Source organism: Lontra canadensis, unplaced genomic scaffold (assembly GCF_010015895.1).
Source record: "Lontra canadensis isolate GAN:19392208 unplaced genomic scaffold, GSC_riverotter_1.0 scaffold21, whole genome shotgun sequence".
Classification (NCBI taxonomy): domain Eukaryota; kingdom Metazoa; phylum Chordata; class Mammalia; order Carnivora; family Mustelidae; genus Lontra; species Lontra canadensis.
In genome coordinates, this window is record NW_022631015.1 from 24,165,869 (window position 1) to 24,184,089 (window position 18,221).

Below are 18,221 nucleotides of genomic sequence, written 5' to 3' on the forward strand. Positions count from 1 at the left end.
ACAGGGCGGCCGAAACACCTGTCACGGAGCCTGCACCTCGGGAAGGGCTCGGTCTCCGTCACGGCCTCGCTTGCCCGCTTTCTGGGGCACCCAGTTGCGAACAGCGCAGGAGGAGATTCGGGGACGCAGGGGAGGATGCCTGACGTTTGGAAGTCAATGTTTTTTATTAAGACTCTGGTGTTTAAAAAAAAAAAAAAAAGACTCTGGTGTAGATGGTGTGTGACAGGTAGCAGCCCATCACTTAATCCTACAGGACGGAAAGCAGAATGCTCCCACTTTTCAAGCCACTGGATTTAAGGAAGGACAAGCAGGTCAACAAAGCCTTTAGGGTCACCACCAGGGTGCTGGGCTCCGTGGTGTAATGGCTAGCACTCTGGACTTTGAATCCAGCGATCCAAGTTCAAGGCTTGGTGGGCCCTCTGTCTGATTTCCCTTTGGATCTCGGACACTCAGCTCCTTTCTGAGAGCCATGCTCTTCTTTCCCTGCAAATCGCTGTGTCCAAACTTATTCTTGCCTGCCACCCCCTGTGAGCCAACAAGCTGGGGCACTCCTTCAGAGCCGATTGAAATGCTGTCTCCCCGGCTCAGTAAGACAACGACTGAAACGTTTACCAACCTACTCTGAAGCTGGCCTTTTGTCGTTCCACCTCCCCCCGTGGACCCCTTTGTGCGGATTGGACTAGCGCAGTCGCTCTGGGAATTGCCGGGGACGTTTGGTTTTGGAAAGAGGCTCTTTCGTTTGTTTTTGGAAAGAGGAGGAAAGCGTCGCGGCGCGAGGCGAGGAGCAAGGAAATGTGGAGGGAAAACAGCAGCGCTCGTGTTAGTGGAGATCCGAGAAGCTGGGTCAGAGAAGCCGGCGCGCTCCGCAGCAGAGGCTGGAGATCGGGAGCCCTCGGGACAGAGCGAAACACTTCCCGAAAGTGCACCTGCGCCAGCACGCACCTGCTCCTGGGGGGCGCGACCGTCTCCGCTTCCCAGCCCCTCGCCAGTCCTGCTGTTGTGTTACTTTGCACGAGACAGCTAGCTGCTGCGGCCTGCGACCTGGGGACCGGGGGCGGGGAGGATATTCCCCGTTGCCAAGAAGGAACAATTGGTTGGAAACGCTGGCGTCTCCGATATTCTGTATATATTGTCTGTAAATGAGACCCAGGGCTGCGTCTCAGCGGCGTGTCCTACAGGGCCTCTTCGCGGAGGAGGTGACAAATTTCTCATCCCCTTCCGACTGACAGCACACTAACACGAAAGGGAACGCACGTATCACTAAAGTTAGCGCTTTAATTTTTCTACACTTATTCAGACTCTTAAGAAAATGATTCTCCTTGACTTGTCCAAGGAAATAGATAATCATACTTGGTAAAACTATACTTAGGTGGTTGCAAGTCCCCTCTTCGCTATCCCTGTTATTTACTAGTAAATTTAGTAAATAATCTATTTACCGTTTATTTACTAAATTTAGATGGAGGAAATGTACCGAAGAGCATGCACCTTAAATAATCATGAAAGCACCTTTTGTAAAATGACCCTACTTAGAACCACAAACTAGTGGTCTTTTTGCTGTTAATTCCCACTAAATTCTTCTTATTCCTCTGCGGACACATGACTTGGGGAAAAATATTCCCAGCCCTTTCACTGAAGAACGCGTTTCCAGTGCAATTCTACTTTACATGCATAATAAATGACCTATGCACAAAATTATCTCTGTGCATCTTTTACTATGTGCCACGGCTAAATGCGACAGCTATTCAAGGCAGAAGAAAAGTGCTTAAATAGATGCATCGTCGCTGGAAATAACTAAAATTTGGATTTCAGTGTATGCTGTTTGTTGCACAGTGGCACGATAGGGTGTTTGAGCACTAAAATACTTCATATTAGGATAAAATTCTGTAGCAGGCATGGAGTGAAAATACATTTGCAAGAGAAAACGTTTTATCGAAGAGTCTTCAACGGTAAAGCCGCAGCAAGTAGGGCTGTAAGGAAAACGGGCGGCCGGGGGCTGTCAGGCCTCAGGTGAGATCGGGAGGCTGAGAAGAGACTGAGGGTGCAGCAGGTAGAAAACGAGATTATGGAGTTGGGGGTGAATAGAGAGAATCCCTCGGGACCGGAAGGCAAGTGCGAGCACGGAGGAGGGATGACAGCCGAGGCGGGAGACCCGGGCGGGTGTGACAGGAGCTTCCAAGTGTGACAGGTTCCCCGGGGAGAAGGTGGAAGGAACGGTCGGGTGTGAGAATTCTCTGGGACAACCGCAGTTTGAAAAACAACGGCACGCCTCAGGGTCAAAGTGCAAAGCTTTGCTAAAAGGGAGACTTAAGAGAGTCTTCAAAAAAACGCAGGTAGCCGTAGGACGAGGTGGCCGAGTGGTTAAGGCGATGGACTGCTAATCCATTGTGCTCTGCACGCGTGGGTTCGAATCCCACCCTCGTCGGCCTCTGTCCCTCTCTCGGGAGCGGAAGTTTTGTACCTCACGCATCCGGCGGGTGGACCCCTACCGGTGGCCTTGGGGAAGACATCCCCGCGGGTGCTGTTCCTCGCCGCAATCACCGCGGCTCTGCGCGGAGGAGCCAAAGCTTAGGTCGAGGCCGGCCACCCTCGGAGATCAGGTTCCCCTTGGGAACCTCCGCCCTGGATTTGCTTCAAAATGCGGCTCGACGGTTGCGGAGGCGTAGAAGGACGTCGGCAAAATACTGCAGACCGTTCACGCTGCTTGGCGGGACCTTGGGTGTTTGTGTTACTATTCTTTCTTTACTTTTCCGAATTGCCATTACAAGGATCTTAAACTTTTTACTTGGAAGTAACTTCAAACTTGAAGAAAACTAGTAAGACTAAGAATAGTACAAAAATGACCGGTATACCTTTTTCTGGGATTCACCCCTTAACACTGTAAACCATTCCCTTCCTCCCTCTCCCTCCCTCCCTTCACCCTGCTCCCTTCTCCTCCCTCTCCGACTCAGTCTCCATCTTCATCTTTGTGTTTCTCTATTTGTTTTCAGAACCGTGTAAGAGCAAATTGTATGTTTCATGGCCTTTTGTTCTTAAATATTTAAATAGATATTTCCTAAAAATAAGGATATTCTTTATATATAATGAAAGTATGTGTCAGTTTGGTGTATTTCACATGGTGTTATTTTTAAAATCTCTTGTCTGTATTTCAGTGTTGTCTGTTGACCCTTTGTCTGTTGACCCTAGATAGCATTTCCCCTCCGGTACAATTAGCTCTTTTATCAGTCGCCCATATCCCTTTTTAAATTTTTTATTTTTTTTAAGATTTTATTTATTTATTTATTTGACAGACAGGGATCACAAGTAGGCAGAGAGGCAGGCAGAGAGAGAGGAAGGGAAGCAGGCTCCCTGTTGAGCAGAGAGCCCCTTGTGGAAGATCATGACCTGAGCCAAAGGCAGAGGCTTTAACCCACTGAGCCACCCAGGTGCCCCCCATATCCCTTTTTTAAAAAATGTTTTTATTTAAATTCCAGGTAGTTAACATCAGTTGTCCATATCCTTTTAGTTTCCTTTCATCTAAAATATCTTCACAGCCTCTTTTTGTATTTTATGACAATGCCATTTTTTAAGATACAATAACTGCTTCCTTTGTGTTCTGTGTTCTTGTTGTTTTAAATAATACTTCTCATTTGCACTTTGTGGGATTTTTTCCCCTCATAATTAGGCCCAGGTTTTGCATTCCCAATCATAAGACCATGTAAGTGGTACTAAGTCTTTCTCGGGGCAGAAAACTCAAGAAGCATGCAATGTTTATTGCCCCTCATTAACGTGGTTAATTCTGATCACAGTCAAGGTCACACATGAGTAGACTTTCCCCTTTTATGATGAATAGGCAGTTTGTGGGGAGACCTCTTAAGGCCATACAGGTATCTTGCTCTAGGCAGGAAGGAAGAATTTCCTCTGCCCTTGAAGCTCCTTCAAGAATCAAATTGATATGAGAAAGATTCACAGGAAAAAATAAAAGTTTAACCTTGTTCATAGAGGGAACACACACGGACATGACGTTCCAAGGACAGTCAAGCAAAATGACATATATATGTCACTCTGAACTAAGAAGTGGGGTCTGGGACTTGAAGGGATGAAACGCAATTCTCTGGAAAATGACAAAGAGCAAATGTTTGGGACACAAATATTTGCTGGGCCCCTCAGAAACAACAGGACACAGAGGACCTTCTAGATTCTTCTCAGACCGACTTCATGGTATAACATAGTTCTCTGCTGTAACAGCTCTCTTCCTGGAGCAGGTTCTCTACCAAATTTCTTTTTAGCCATTTGTAGGGGAGATAAGCTTCTTTCCTGAATCTGCTGGGTTTGGATGACTTTTTAACTCAAAATAATCTTCACGCCAAAGTGGCCCATCTTGGGGCAGCCTGGCCTTGGCCCTGCAAAGTTACCCCTTGGAGTTAGCATGTGTTGAAAACCAGTCTTTACTATATGATGGCATATCAGCTCCCTCCTTCTCGAACATTCTACTGTGAGTCAAAGTGCACACCCATGAACGCAGAGAATCAATGCAGCACCCTCCCCGTCCTCCATCCCCCCACCCACTTTATTTCCATTTTTCCATGTGATTTTTTAAGCAATTATTCTTATTTCAGGTGCTTATTGTTATAGGAATTTGTATTTTCTTGTTATAAGAAACTCACTCCAGAGTACTTTACTCACAAAACTTTCCTCAAAGACGCATTTTTGCAAATGTCTTGCTAAGACTTCTGTGTTTTTTTTTTTTCTGATTCTGTCCGTGGGATCCTGATGCACAAACTTCTTTTATTGTAACGCATCCCTTCCATTTTTCTCTACCATTTCCCATTTAACTTCTTGGCTTCTGTTTTGCCCATAAAGTGCCTACAAATGGTGTCTTCATGATTACTGCAGCGTCTTGTTTTAGGAAGGATTCACAAAGCACTCCCGTTAACTTGATCTGATAAATCATGCATCAGGCTGAGTAAAGAAATTAAAGAAGCAGGAGACTAGTGCCCAAGTAAAGTCTAATGCAGTCATCAGGCAAAAATCTCCAATGAGAACATTTTTTTTTTTTCAAGTGTGAAGAAAATACAAAACTGGGCGCCTGGGTGGCTCAGTGGGTTAAGCCTCTGACTTCAGCTCAGGTCATGGTCTCAGGGTCCTGGGATCAAGTCCTGCATTGGGCTCTCTGCTCTGAGGGCAGCCTGCTTCCCCCTCCCTCTCTGCCTGATTCTCTGCCTACTTGTGATCTCTCTTGTCAAATAAATACATAAAATCTTTTTTAAAAATATAAAACCATAGCTAGAAACAAGTGTGTATTCTGAAAGATAATGTTGATCCATTGGAAAGTAAAGGTGAATTTTTCACCTCATCCCAAATAAGAAGGGAGAGAGATTTGTTTCTCTTTTGAAATGAGTGAGGATGTCAGCTTTTGCAGAAAAGAAAGTCTGGGGGATATTAACCATCTGTAGAGATTAGATGGTATGGTAAGGCATCGGAGGAGGGATCAAAGGAAAACTAGATTCTGCAACTTGCCCATTCCGCCTGAGATCTGGGAGGGAAGAAAATGCAGGCATCCTAGCAAAGGAGAGTTTTGACGCATCAGTCTCTGGGGTATGGGCCCAGCTCGCTTCTGCTGCACCACTCTGCTGGTGGGGCTTTAACAGATGTTTCTCCTAACTATGGACATGATCAGGCATCTCATTTTCTTGCACCACATAGATGAATTGTGGTTTGTTTATAAAATAGAATTCCACTTATCAATAAAAACAATACATTTCTATCAGTTCTGTTGTGTATGTAACAGCACAGTTAAATCTCAAAACCATAACGCCAGGCAAAAAATGCCACACAAGGCAATGTACTATAGGATTCCACTTATATGAAGTTCTGGAGCAAGCAAAACTGTCTGGTGATCGAAATCAGAAGAGTGATTGGCCTGCAGGATGCAGTGTTGACTGGTAAGGTGGCCTAAGGTAGCATTCTGGAGTAAGGAGAATGTTCTCTATCTTGATGTGAACGGAGGTCACACAGGATATACATATGTAAACTTCGTCGCTCTGTCCACACTTGAGATCTATGCATTTTACTGTGCGTAAAATATATTTAATGAAATACTGAGAAAAGAGGGGACCACAGCGATATAATAGCCGAAAGAGAAGGGAGGGAGGGAGAGGAGAAAGGAAAAGAAATACCTTCTGTGCATACTTCAGGGAGCCAAGGCAAAAGTGGCCACGAGAGGACAGCTTCCCAAAATAATTTGTAGAACCAAGAAGTGGTCCTTGGGAGCAGGAGAAAATTCACAGCACTCATTGGGAAGAGGGCCGAATCTTGGCCACCCCTCATGCATGAAAGAATGACATTCTCAGCAAGGTGCTGACCCTAAGAGACTTGACAGAATTCTCCTCAATAAGTGAGAGAAAATTTACTTTCCAAGTATACTTCCAGGAATTCATTTCTTTCATATCAGCTTGAGGAGTGTATTGAGAGAGATCAGAACTAAAATAGGGACATTTTTGTTCCAGAAAGCACATTCTTCAACAGGTCAGAATTAGTCCTTTCACCCAGTTAAATATTTTTCACGATTTCTGTAAACAAACAACAGACTTGGGTTTTCTCCATGTTGTCCAAGAAGTCACAGTTCCTCCGCATGGCCACCCTGCCTTCTCACGCTTTCCTTTCTAACCTAGCCCCTGGTGACGTGAATAGAAAGCGTAGCCCTGCCACAGGAAAATGCTGGAATTGTGTGAGGTAGCAAAGCTGAGCAGTCGGCTTCATCTCTGGCCACACCGGTAAAGATAGTACCACCTTGGTTAGAATTCCCTTCTTTCTCCTTCATATGAAACTTATTTGTATTGTTTTAATCTTTTTTTTAAAATAGGCTTCACACCCCCACGTGGAGCTTGAACACATGACCCTGAGACCAAGAGTTGTAGGCTCTACTGACTCAGCCAGCCAGGTGTCCCTAAACTTATTTGTATTTTATATGGTACAGTCTGGACTGCTTTAAAATGAGCCCCCTGAGATTAAAAAAAAAAAAATCTTGTCTTCTGCATTCGACAGATACATGTCTCAACACTACTGGGGTAATCTGCTGGAGCAGAAACCTCATTTAGACTGCAAAAAAGCATAATAAAAAATGAGAAATTACAATCACAATGAAAATTTAGTTTTCTCAAGAATAAGAAAGTATGGGAGTATCTGGGTGGCTCAGTCTTGATCTCAGCTCAGGTCCCAGTCTGAGTCATGAGTTCAAGTTCTGTGTTGGAGCCTCGTAAAAATAAATAAATAAGTCAGTCTGTTTCATGTTCCATCTCCCCTCTTACTCTGCGGTCTCATCTCAGCCACCGGTCAGAATAATAGTACCTAAAAGTGAGTTGACTGGTCATTTCTTTGCCCCAAAGCCCCCTACCCCCAAATCCCACTCTGGAGCCTGGGACCAGTTCTTCTGGCCTGAAATCCTCTTCCCTCATTCGCTGGCGTGTGAATTCACGTCTTTGCTCACTTGTCCGCTTCTCCTAAGACTGCAGATGAAACTCCCGCCCCGTCTCAGTCCTTCTTCGACCTCTATTTGGGTCGTGCCGTTTACCATCGTACTCGTTAGTTTCTATTGTGTTGTTGTTTTTTTGTTTATCATTACCCAGAAGAGAAGCTCGACAAGAATAGGAACTTTGTCTGTTACTGATGCAGCCCACGTGTTAGAAGAGTGCCTAGTAACCAGTCTCGGTCAGCCCATGGTTTGTGAGCGAGCGAGTGATTGAAGAGCCTGCAGAGCGTTTCCTTTCCACCCGAGTCATCTCACAACCTATGCGAAATTCCGTGTATTCTGTCCAGACTGTTCTTCTTTCTTCCAAGCCAGACGGCTAAGAATCCATCTTCTTCAGCAACCCCTTTCCTTCATTCTGCCTCTCTCCTCCACCCACAACCATGCAATCGGTTACCAGTCCCTGCTCCTTGATTTCTGCTCTCTCTCTGCCTGGTGAGCAGTCACTGCTGGCTACCTAGTTTGAACCCACATTTTTAACGTTTGCAGGTGTCTTCACACTTTCCCATGTCTCCAAGCCTCCAGTCTGTCCCCATGCGATTCTTCCTCACGTGACAGCCAGAACCATCAAGCCCAAACTTGTCTCTTCCCTGATTAAAATCTTTCTGAGGCTCTCCGTTGTGTGTGGAACACTGTCCATGCTGCACGTGGTTTGTAAGCACACCCAGGATCTGCCCACGATGTGCCCACAATCTGCTTTGTGATCTGCCCCATGATCTGCCCACGATCTCCCACGATGTGCCCATGATCTGCCCCATGATGTGCCCATGATCTGCCCTACAATCTGCCCACGATCTGCCCCACGATCTGCCCACGATCTGTCCAGATCTGCCAGGGCTTCTCACCAGCCACACCTGGAAGTATCCCTGTATCTCCTTGGAAGTTAACCCAAGAGATCTGCTCTGTCTTCTAGATCTGTCCGTGAACATCTGCCTTCAGCCTGCAATGTCCCTTTCCCCTTGGTGCTCCAAACACATAAAGACAGAACTGAAGTTCTGAGTCCTTTTGTTTGTTTGTTTGTTTGTTTAAGTTCTGAGTTTTAAATAAGATGACTTGCTCCGCTACCATTCCCCGGGCATTTGTACTGGACTCACGGGCTAACTTACCAATCCCCCCACTCAGTTTTCCCAGACAGGAGTCGTCCTTTGCCTCTGAATGGTGCAAAGCACAACACAGGGCATATGGTCATGACTAGATAAATATTAAATTATCATGTAAAGAACTCTTGCCCCCCTCTGTAAGATGGCACTCTTGGGTCATGGAATGCTGTAAACATCTGAAACGGCATGGAGATTTAGTCAGGCATATCTGCTATACAGCTCTAGCTCTGGGGACCTGTTGTCGTGAGGGAGAGGTGACCACAGACCTTGGAATCATGAAGTTTAAAACCCCACATCGGCCTTCACTAACAGGGTGGGCTTGGGCAAGTTTCTTAATGTCTTTCTGCCTCTCTATTGATATGAGTTTAACAGTAATTCCTGTAGCATGTACTTATTTTAACATTTATTTTTATTTTATCAAGCAATTGAAGATTGCTTGTTGTTCCAATTGGACCTCTTCCAAGATATCCATAAAACAGGAGATAGATGTGTTCAGGAAGTCATTCTTGCCTACCCCCCCCGCCACTAGGAAATGCTAAGGAATATGTCACAGTTCACTTACAGACCTCCTGTTGGTTCCAGAGCAGATGTCTGCTGACATGTCTCCCTTTCTCCCATGTTCTCAGCTCCAAGAGGCTTCCTGCCCTGCCTGTCCTCTCCGGGAGAGATGTGAATGTGGAGGTACAGATTCAAAGAAATCATGAAGTGTAAACTTTGGCTCCCTAATTGGGCCTTTCTGGCTCATACTGTAGGATCATGACTAAAATGTAGAGAGAAGAACATGTCCTTCCCTCTCCAGGCCCTATTACTTCTTGAGGACTCCGCCCTTGAAGTCAAAACCCTGTTGTGAGGTCAGGAATCAACACTTGCAGCCATTAAGTGGTCTTGCTGGCCCTAGACAATCAGCCCGGCCCCAGAAACTTCTCACAGGGGCTCTGCTCTCTCTGAGTAACATCACTCCTAAAAGCTGTTCCTCCTCCAGACTCAACTCAAAGTACAAAAGGCACAGTCGTGTTGACAAAGTGATGAGAGCAAGTCTCACAGACGCACTGGAGAGTGGACAGCAGAAGGCCGGGAGCCTTGCTCCAAGCCTGGAGGGACACTGGCCGAGAGCTTCCCTTTTCTGGAACATGGAGCAACCACTGGGGTCTGACAGACGGAGGCTTGACTTTCCCATCTGTGAGGAGCTAAACTGGCAGAGAAAGGAAGGGGCCAGAGCACCACCTCTCCCGGGAAAAGATTAAAACCAGTTTGGTGGGAGGAAGTGACAGCAAGCGCAGCACACGGTGGAGGGGGGTGCCCTCAAGCGTTGATCCGTCAGGGACAATTACACCAGATTTCATCGAATTCAAGAATGTCAAGGTCAAATTACATCCAAAGCTCCTCCAAGCACTCACTGAAGAAAAAGCAGTGAGGGATGAGGGGGAGCACCCCTGGGGGACGAGAAAGGGAATGAGTTCTTCCGGCCAGATGAGAGCAGGGTAAGGTTTAGAGAGAATCTGTTCCTCCCCCCGAAAGATGCAAGAGTGTGGGCTGTACTTGCTGCCTTCCTGGCATGTCTGTTCCCGAGGAGAAAGTCGGGGCGCTGTCCTGACCGCTCTCACCCCGACAGAGAGAGAAGCGGGCGAGAAGGGACAGTTCTTTAGTTGCGAAGGTTCGGTCCCACCCGGTTTCATTCCGCCGTTAGTGCTAGATACCTTGGCTCTTCACCTTCTTCTAGATTGCAGATTGGGACCCACATGGTGAATATGTAAAGTTCTAGCCTGAGATCTGGGAGTCGTTTGCTGTAGAGAATTGGAAGACCCCCAAGGCTCTTCACAATCCTGATGTCCAGATCAGGGGACGGGGGACACAGGCTATTTCCTGTGGGCATGATGCCTTCGGGAATGCCCTTGGTCCCGGTTCTTTGGGGTTTTTGACTTTGCACCAATGGAAAATGAAGAGGCCGGTGATCTGAAAGTTCCTCTCCCAGCACAACCCTGGGCGGGTGGAGAGGGCATCCCAAAGTTGAAGCTGCTGCTTGTCGTTACTGGCCCAGGGACAGGGGTGCTTTGAGCAAAGGGGGCCATGCAGGGGCCCCCAAACATAGATTTTCCTGAAGAAATGCTGGCCCTCCCCAAGACAAAAGGTGGGCTCTGGTTGGTCGGGCCTGGGCTGTTCTGGCTCCAGCCCTTTCCAAAAGGTGAGATGGCACCAGGGGTCCCACTTGGCACTCCTCCAGTGCTGAACACCCCAGGGTTGGAGCTCCTGTCCGGGCCAGTCCCACTGACCCCAGAGTCCCCACAGTCCATAGGGGTCACTAATCCCCCAAAAGCAAAAGGGGGTGGGGCTGTGCTGCCAAACACCGAACCACAGGCCACATTCTGGTGCGTCTGGGCCACAACCCCCAAACCATTCTTACTTGCTTGACCAGAGGGAACCGCTGCGGCAGTGCTGCCAGAGTCGGGCCGGATGGCGGCAGGGAGCGGACAGGCGGAGGCCAAGGCTGTCAAAACCCCAGAGGGTGACTTCGCAGTACTGCTTAAGGCCGGCAGAGCCGGAGCGGGGGTTGGGGTGGGGAAGGCCACAGCTGAGTTTCCAAAAATGAAGGGGCTACTGAGGCTTGGGCCAAGGGCTGGTTGTGGGGCCCCTTGCTTCTGCCCACCTGTAGCCCCCAGTGCCTGCTGGAGAGTGGCTCCTGGGGAGAGCGGGAAGAGTGGCCCTGAGCCGGCCCCTGAGGGAGACCCGAGTGTGGATATGGGAGCGGAGATGAGGGATGGTAATGAGGGCTGGGGCGGAGCTACCAGGGCTGAGGCTGACAGAGGACAGCCCACGCCCCGCAAGCTGGCAGTGCTTTTACTAGGGGATATCTGCACAGCGCTGGAAAGAACCTGGCTAAAGATGGTGACCGTGTGCACGGTAGGAACAGCAGTACGCGGGTGTGCTGGGAAGATGAAGCTTGTGGTCGGGGTGAAGCTGGCCCTGAAGGCACAGGTAGCCCCAAGAAGGAAGGAGTGGCTGGTCGGAGGGGTGGAGTAGGTGTTGCCGGGGGTACCGGTAACATTCACGACGCCCAAATCCAATGGTGGCATGAAAGAACGGTCTTTGGGGGGGGTGGCCATGATGCCAGAGAGAGCCTTGACTGGGCCATGGAGGAGGTGGGTTGAAGCAGGAGAAGCTAGAGGAGAGGTCTGCTCGAAAGAGAAAGGAGCGATCGAGGGCAGGGCTTTAAGGGGTCCTATGCCATCCAACATAGGCTCAGAGGTGGGAGTCAGGATGCTTGAAGATGTTGTAGTGGCCACTGAAGTTGTGGAATATGAAGAGACTCCGATCTCACTCTTGGGTGGGAGTCCCAACATGGGGTTTGACGTGGGGTCCGCAGAAGCTGTGGCTTCGGGGGGTGCAGAGGCAGGAAGATGGGGCGCTGGGCTGCTCATTCTGGACAGAGGACTCAGCTCGGGGACCACCGCAGGGCTGACAGCAGTCCCCTCGGCCTGAGAGGATGGAGGGGGCCATGTGGCATCAGTTGCCGGTGATGTGGGAGAAACAGAGGTCAGAAGGATGAAAGCTGACATGGGTCTGGAGTCTGAAGAGGTGCCTGAAGGGGGCTCTGACTGTGAGCAGCCCTGGGACGACAGCGGGCCGCCCTCCCTCAGGGCGGGATGGGCCACGCCGACTGCCCCTCCTGTGGCTGGTGGGAGGGCCAGGGGAGACTCCCGCATTTCTGTGAGGCTCTCCAGCTGTGGATTTGGGCCCTGGGTTGAAGCCGGGCCTGCAGAAGGCAGGGCGAGAGGCAGGGAAGGCTGAAGAGCAGAGCGCGTCTCAGGGACAGAGTCTGTGGTGAGGTCGGTGGTCTCCTCTTCCGCTTTATTGCTCCCCTGGAGTTCACCTTTCTCCCCTAAGGCCAGGTCCTCTCCAGGGTCTGCATCACCAAGCTGGGGAGGTGGGGTCGGTGCCAGCAGGTCCCCAGGACTAGAGAGCAGCCCAGAGCTGCCAGATGCTTCTGGGGACCCTTCTGATTCCAGTGAGACTGGAGAGGGAGACTGATGACCCTTTTCTGTCTTTTTTACTGGCCATTCTGGTGTCTGTAGGGACTCTCTGGAAACACTTCTCTTCCAGAGCTCAGAGAAAGTTCTCGAAGAGCTGTAAGAACTTGCTATCGCATTTCTTCTGGAGCCGAGCAGGCCACCTGTGTGTGTGCTGGCCAAGGAGCTCAGCGAGGAGCAGCTGGGCCTCTTCGTCAAGCTGCGATCCGAGCTCCAGGGCTTGAGGCTTCTCTTCAGAGGCCCAGGCCTGGGCACAAAAGAAGTGAGGGCTCCGTGTTTCACCAGGGGCCTAAATGCGGATGCTTGGGTGTCTGGACTCCTGCTCTCACTGTGCGAGCCCTCGGGAAACAGTGGCTCATCAAACCTCACTCTCCCTTTCTTGCACTGTCTGAGGGCCCTCAGCACCGTCTCCTTTGCACACGGGTCTGGGGGCTTCTCAGAGGGTGAAGACCCTGCAGAGTCGATGTCCTCTGCGGGAGAAGTGGTGAGAAGCGCTCTCCGCTCAGGAGGAGCTATCTTGATGGTCACCGGGCTCCCTGCTGCCCTGGGGTGCCGAAGAGACCAGAGAGTCCGCTGGAGGTAACTGTCCCACCAGTCTGAGGGAAGAGGCCCCACGATGGAATTCTGGGACCTCTCCAAGGGAAAGCGCCTCCAAGCCTCATGGACCGCCCACGCGATGGGACTGTCAGGATCCCGGTTTGGCGGCCTCCTCGCCGGTGGGTGCCGCCGGGCCGGGTGGGCGCGGTGGACAGCCGGAAGCCGGTGGACTTGATGAAGGGGCTGAGCCGGCCGGCGGTTCCGCGGCCTCTCCGAGTCCGTGCGCGCCTGCGCGGGAGACGACGGCTGGGACCCCGGCTTGCCCAGGTAACTGCCCATGCGGGGCGCCGAGGCGGGTCGGTTCCCCAGGTTTCTGACGGACTCAGCCGGAGTCGGAGTGCGCCGTGTTCCGCTGACGGTTGGGATCCTGGCGCGAGGAAAGTGCGAGGGTCTCGGGGCGCTCGGCAGCCCCCAGGCCCGGCACCCACAGGTCGGCGCCCCGTGGGAACAGAGGAGAGCGTCCCCGGCAGCCCCAGGAGCTTGCGGTGCGGTTCGGAGGCTTCCGCGGGGCGCTGGGGCCTGTGCGCTCTCGGCTGCCGCTGCGGCGCGCGCCGGGGAGGGGCCGGGGTGCAGCGCGCGGCCTGGCTCCGCGCCCGCAGCGCCATCAGGGGCCGTGCGGCGGTGACCGTGAGGCCGTGAGACCTGGCTCCGCGCCCGCAGCGCCGTCCCGGAGCCTCGGTCGAGTGGGCGCCGGGTCTCCAGGCTCTGGCTGCGGCCACTCGGGGGTCCAGGCGCGCGGCCCCGGAGTCGGGGCAAGACGCGCGGTCCCAGCCTCGCGGGGTGGGTGGGGACGGCTCTCGGAGCGCGCAGGGCTGGGGAGCCGACCGGGCCCCCCTGGCCGCCAGCAGCCCGGGGCGCTGATTTGGGGGATTCGGCGGGCGTTCCCCGCGCTTCTGCTTTCCCGCTGCCATTACCTTTTCGCCTCCATGGCCAGCCTCGGCCGGAAGGACGAGCTCCTGACGCCGCCACCTCCTGGACCCGTCCCGGCTCTTCTCCCCGGGGCCGAATCCCGGCCGCCCCTCAGTTGTCAGCGGGACGACGGGAGGCCGGTAGAGAGGGGCCGAGCGCGGGAGTGGCTCCGAGCGCGAGGCCAGGGCGCTGCCGTCAGTCTCAGGTTGCAGCGGGTCGGGACGGAGACTCTAGTGACAGGTTGGAGGGAACACTCTTCCCGGGTGCGCAATAGTTTCCCTTCTCGAGCCCTTCGTGACTTTCTGTGGATGAATCTGCTCCTGGAATTTCCCCTGCCGGCGATTTCAGGGCCCTCGGGAAAGAAAAGTCCTCCCTGCTCCATTCATTCAGTTAAAAGTACAAGGTTCTGAATAGAAGACCCGAGAGGCAGAGATTTCTGGGCAGAGGAAAGGGTAGAAGTCTTGTGCTTCCCAGAAGTCAAGGCCCGAGACTGCTCTCGCCCCCTCTGCTGGACACCCAGAGGCCTGGGTGGTTCCAGATCGTGACTTTCAGACGGGCTTCCCGGAGGGTTTCTGCGCTGTCAGCCTCTCTAGACTCCAAAGTATCCTGAGCCAGAAGCAATTTTTCACAGATAAAGTGACCACAGGGTCAGCCCTAGGGCTCCCCGACCCCGGCGTGCAACCGAGCAGCCATTAAAGTTAACCCGGGAAGTTCCCTGCTCACTTTCCAGAAGAGAGAGGGGGAAGGGTGGGTAGGATCCAGCAGCAGGAGGTCAGCCTGGGGGGAGTTGAACCTAGGGTAGGGGCAGCACAGAGAAAACCTTGAGACTGGTCTCTGAATTAGTGTGTAGGGGGCAGGCTGAGCAGGTGATGGGCCTGGGGAGGGCAGAGGACAGGGCCAGATCTTGGGCATAGGACAGGAGAGGGTCCATGGGAGGATTCTTTTAAGAGAAAGAAAACATGGGAATAACCAGAACGTCGGCGAACGGAACCTAGTTAAATAAATTATAGTACAGCTGTAAGATAGAATAACAAAGATAAGGCAGACCTTTATATATTAATGTTTGTCTATGTCCATGATACATAGGCTTCTTCCCAACCTCATATAATTTTAAATTCTAGGCTTTATTTGTGTGAAAACGTAGCTGTAGATTTCTAAGTAGAGATGTGGGCAGCAAAGAAGGGAGGGTATTGACCAAAGTACTAACATGCAGTTATCTCGGATGTGGTACTGGAGTTGGTTTGCAAGGAATTCTTTTTGGTTTTCCTGCACTGTGTCACATTTTCTACAAGATTCTATCTCATTAAAAAAAAAAACTATTTCCATTTTTAAAAAGAAAGTTTAAAAAGGAAAAAAAGTTAGTTGCAAAGAAGGTGTATTTGAACTCAGTATCTGGAGCCAGGAGATAAGAAGGAGGGTGTTAAAAGAATTCAGGATTCCAGGCAAAGAGGCTTAAGTAGGGATATGGACTTTGATCCTTTGACCACCGCTGCTTGGCCGGGGTGCAGAAAGAGTGAGAAGGAAGAACAGAAGATCACATTGAGCATTCTTTATGCATGATGGCTTGACAATAGTGGCACTGAGTTAGAGGTCCCCACCAGGTAAAGAGACAGCACTAAACATCTTGGTGTTGAAAGAAAACATTGATCAACTGGATTTCATTAAAATTAAAAACTTCCACTCAGCCAAAGACACTGTTAAGAGAATGAAAAGACAAGCCACAGACTGAGAAAATGTTTGCAAAACCTATCTGATAAAGAACTGGTATCCAAAATATACATAAACCTGTCGAAATTCACAATGAGTTTAAAAGCTAGTTTAGAAACGGGTAAGTCACCACGAAAGATACATGGATGGCAAATACGCATGTGAAATGATGCCCGACTTCGGACATCAGGATCAGGAGAGAATCGCAAAGGCAAGCATCAATGAGATACCAGGACAGCCACCTTAGAGTGGCTGCAATCCAGGACACTGGTGACGCCAGATGTTAGTGAGGATGTGAAACAACAGGAACTCTCACTCATTGCTGGTGGGAATGCAAAATGGTACGGCCACTTTGGAAGACAGTTTGGAAGTTTCTTACAAAATAAAACATAGTCTTACCATGCCCGCTGGCAATCAAACTTCTAGGTATTTACCTAAATGAGCTGATAAGTTTTGTTCACACAAAAACCTGCACATGACTGTTTGTAGAAGCTTTATCTATAATTGCCAGGAATTGGAAGCAACCAGAAAACACTCCAATGGAGGAACGTGATAAACCATGGCACAGTCATACAATGGAATATTATTCAGCACTGAGCGGAGATGAGCTAGCAAGTCATGAAAAGACCAGGAGGAGCCTCAAATCTGTATTGATTGCTTCCTGAACAAAACCAGTCTGAAGAAGGCTACCTACTGTGTGATTCCAGCTACATGACATTCTGGAACACACAAACCTATAGAGAGTAAAAGGATCAGAGTTTTGGGGAGTGGGAGCACAGGGGTTTTATTCTCTATGAAACTATAATGGGGGATACATGGTGTTATGAATGGCAAAACCCATAGAGTGTACAGCAGGAGAGTGAGCCCTGATGTAAACTGTGGACTTTAGTTACTAATAATGTATCAGTGTTGATTCATCAGTTTTAACAAATGTCCCACACCAATGCAAGATGTTGCTAAGAGGGGAAACTAGGAGTGGGAAGTGGGGGGAGGAGAAAGTATATGGAAACTTTCTTTCTGTTCAGTTTTTCTGTAAATCTAAAATGGTTCTTAAAAGATAAAGTCTGCTAATTTAAAAAATTAAGATAATTTTTCATTGTCTTGGAGCTTGGACTTCCATGCCTCACTCCTCTTCAAATTGCTTTGCAATTTGTAAAATAGTGCCATAAAATGTAAATCCCAGGAATGTAATTATTTTGTTATTTAAGCAGGTAATGCACACATTCACCACATTATCAGGTATGCAAGAAATCATGGCAATTTTTTTAAACTGTTTTAGTCCACAAAACTGACAAGCAGTTTAGTGTAGCTTAATTTACCCATCTGCCTTCTTGCATAACTTAGCCTTCCCCAGGACGTAGGCCCAGCGCCTTGGGATGAACTGTGAACTCAAATTGGTTTTGAGGAAGCTCCCAGCAAATATGTTTTAAAGAACCAGTAATTAGGGGTGCTGTTACCATGTCCACTACTATTGGGTGGCAAGGCAATGGGGGTAAGGAACATGGATATAACCCGCAGAGTGGCTGGAAAATTTTCCAGAGGCACAAGATTGATGTCGAGGAGGTACTGGGTGGGCTGTGTGGAGAGAGACCAGGGAGGGGTGCTGCCTAGGAAGAGGACAGATGGTCAGTCAAGGCCACTTCCTGAACAGAGGATGGTAGAGCCCAGAAGGCAGACCTGAGGGGAGGGAGGCTGAAGGTAGCCAGGATGGGGCTGGGGTAGGAGGAAAGCCTTGGAGGGCAGGGTTGCTGGAGAGTAAAGCAGATTTGGAGTAGGATAAGGCGGAGGGAGGCCAGGCAGAAAGCCACAGTGGGGCAGGGGTGGGACACAGAGCCCTCAGGCTCTGACCTTGACCAAAAGAGTCCTCTAAAAGAGGGGCCAGTTTCTGTGCATAGAAAGATGCTATATACATTTGAAAAAAAAAAAAAAACTTTTATGTGTTTTGGAAAGAAAGTAAAAATAAAGCCAGTTTCTGGACTCAGACCAGAAGAAAGTGGTGGCTTCCGCTTCTCTCTTGGGATAGTACTCCTAGGAAGCCACAGTGTTAGAATGACCAAAAAGGCTCTGAGCAACTGCAGGGCAGCGTGGCCACGCACAAAGCCGAGAGAACACAGCTGCAGGAGGTCTATACGAGGTATCCAGCAACCGGAGAAGATAAAAGATTGGAGGCAGGGACCCACGTCCTCAGAAGAGGTTGCCGGCCTGCTGCACTGTGAGCCTGAGGGTTTATAATGAGGCTGGTTTGGGGAGTGTGGGAAACAACCCCAGACATCAAAGAAGCCGTTACTGCTGGAACCTACTAGTGTCAGAGTGTGTGGTGAGGGGATGCAGCCCTCTGACCCAAACCGAGCACATGCAGGATGGAGGCTCTCCCTTCTC

The 18,221-nt window shown here is 50.0% G+C and overlaps 1 protein-coding gene and 1 non-coding gene across 3 annotated transcripts; one reads left to right on the forward strand and one right to left on the reverse strand.

Moving 5' to 3' along the window:
- Positions 1–2,340: 2,340 nt before the first annotated feature.
- On the forward strand, positions 2,341–2,422 carry TRNAS-GCU. The gene has a single exon. It is a non-coding gene; the product is annotated as a tRNA-Ser (tRNA).
- Positions 2,423–10,277: 7,855 nt separating this feature from the next.
- On the reverse strand, positions 10,278–13,721 carry POM121L2 (POM121 transmembrane nucleoporin like 2). Of its 2 annotated transcripts, XM_032861673.1 has the most exons (2): positions 11,852–13,721; positions 10,278–11,809 (listed from the first exon to the last, which is right to left on the reverse strand). In XM_032861673.1, exons 1-2 carry the CDS (start codon positions 13,503–13,505, stop codon positions 10,461–10,463), a joined length of 3,003 nt encoding a protein of 1,000 aa, XP_032717564.1. In that variant the 5' UTR covers positions 13,506–13,721; the 3' UTR covers positions 10,278–10,460. The 2 variants fall into 2 exon arrangements, with proteins under 2 accessions (XP_032717564.1, XP_032717563.1); XM_032861672.1 differs by having other exon boundaries at positions 10,278–13,721.
- Positions 13,722–18,221: the final 4,500 nt, after the last annotated feature.

Coding starts and splice junctions, on each gene's coding strand:
- POM121L2 (XM_032861672.1), bottom strand. CDS start 13,505: ATGGGCAGTTACCTGGGCAAGCCGGGGTCCCAGCCGTCGTCTCCCGCG.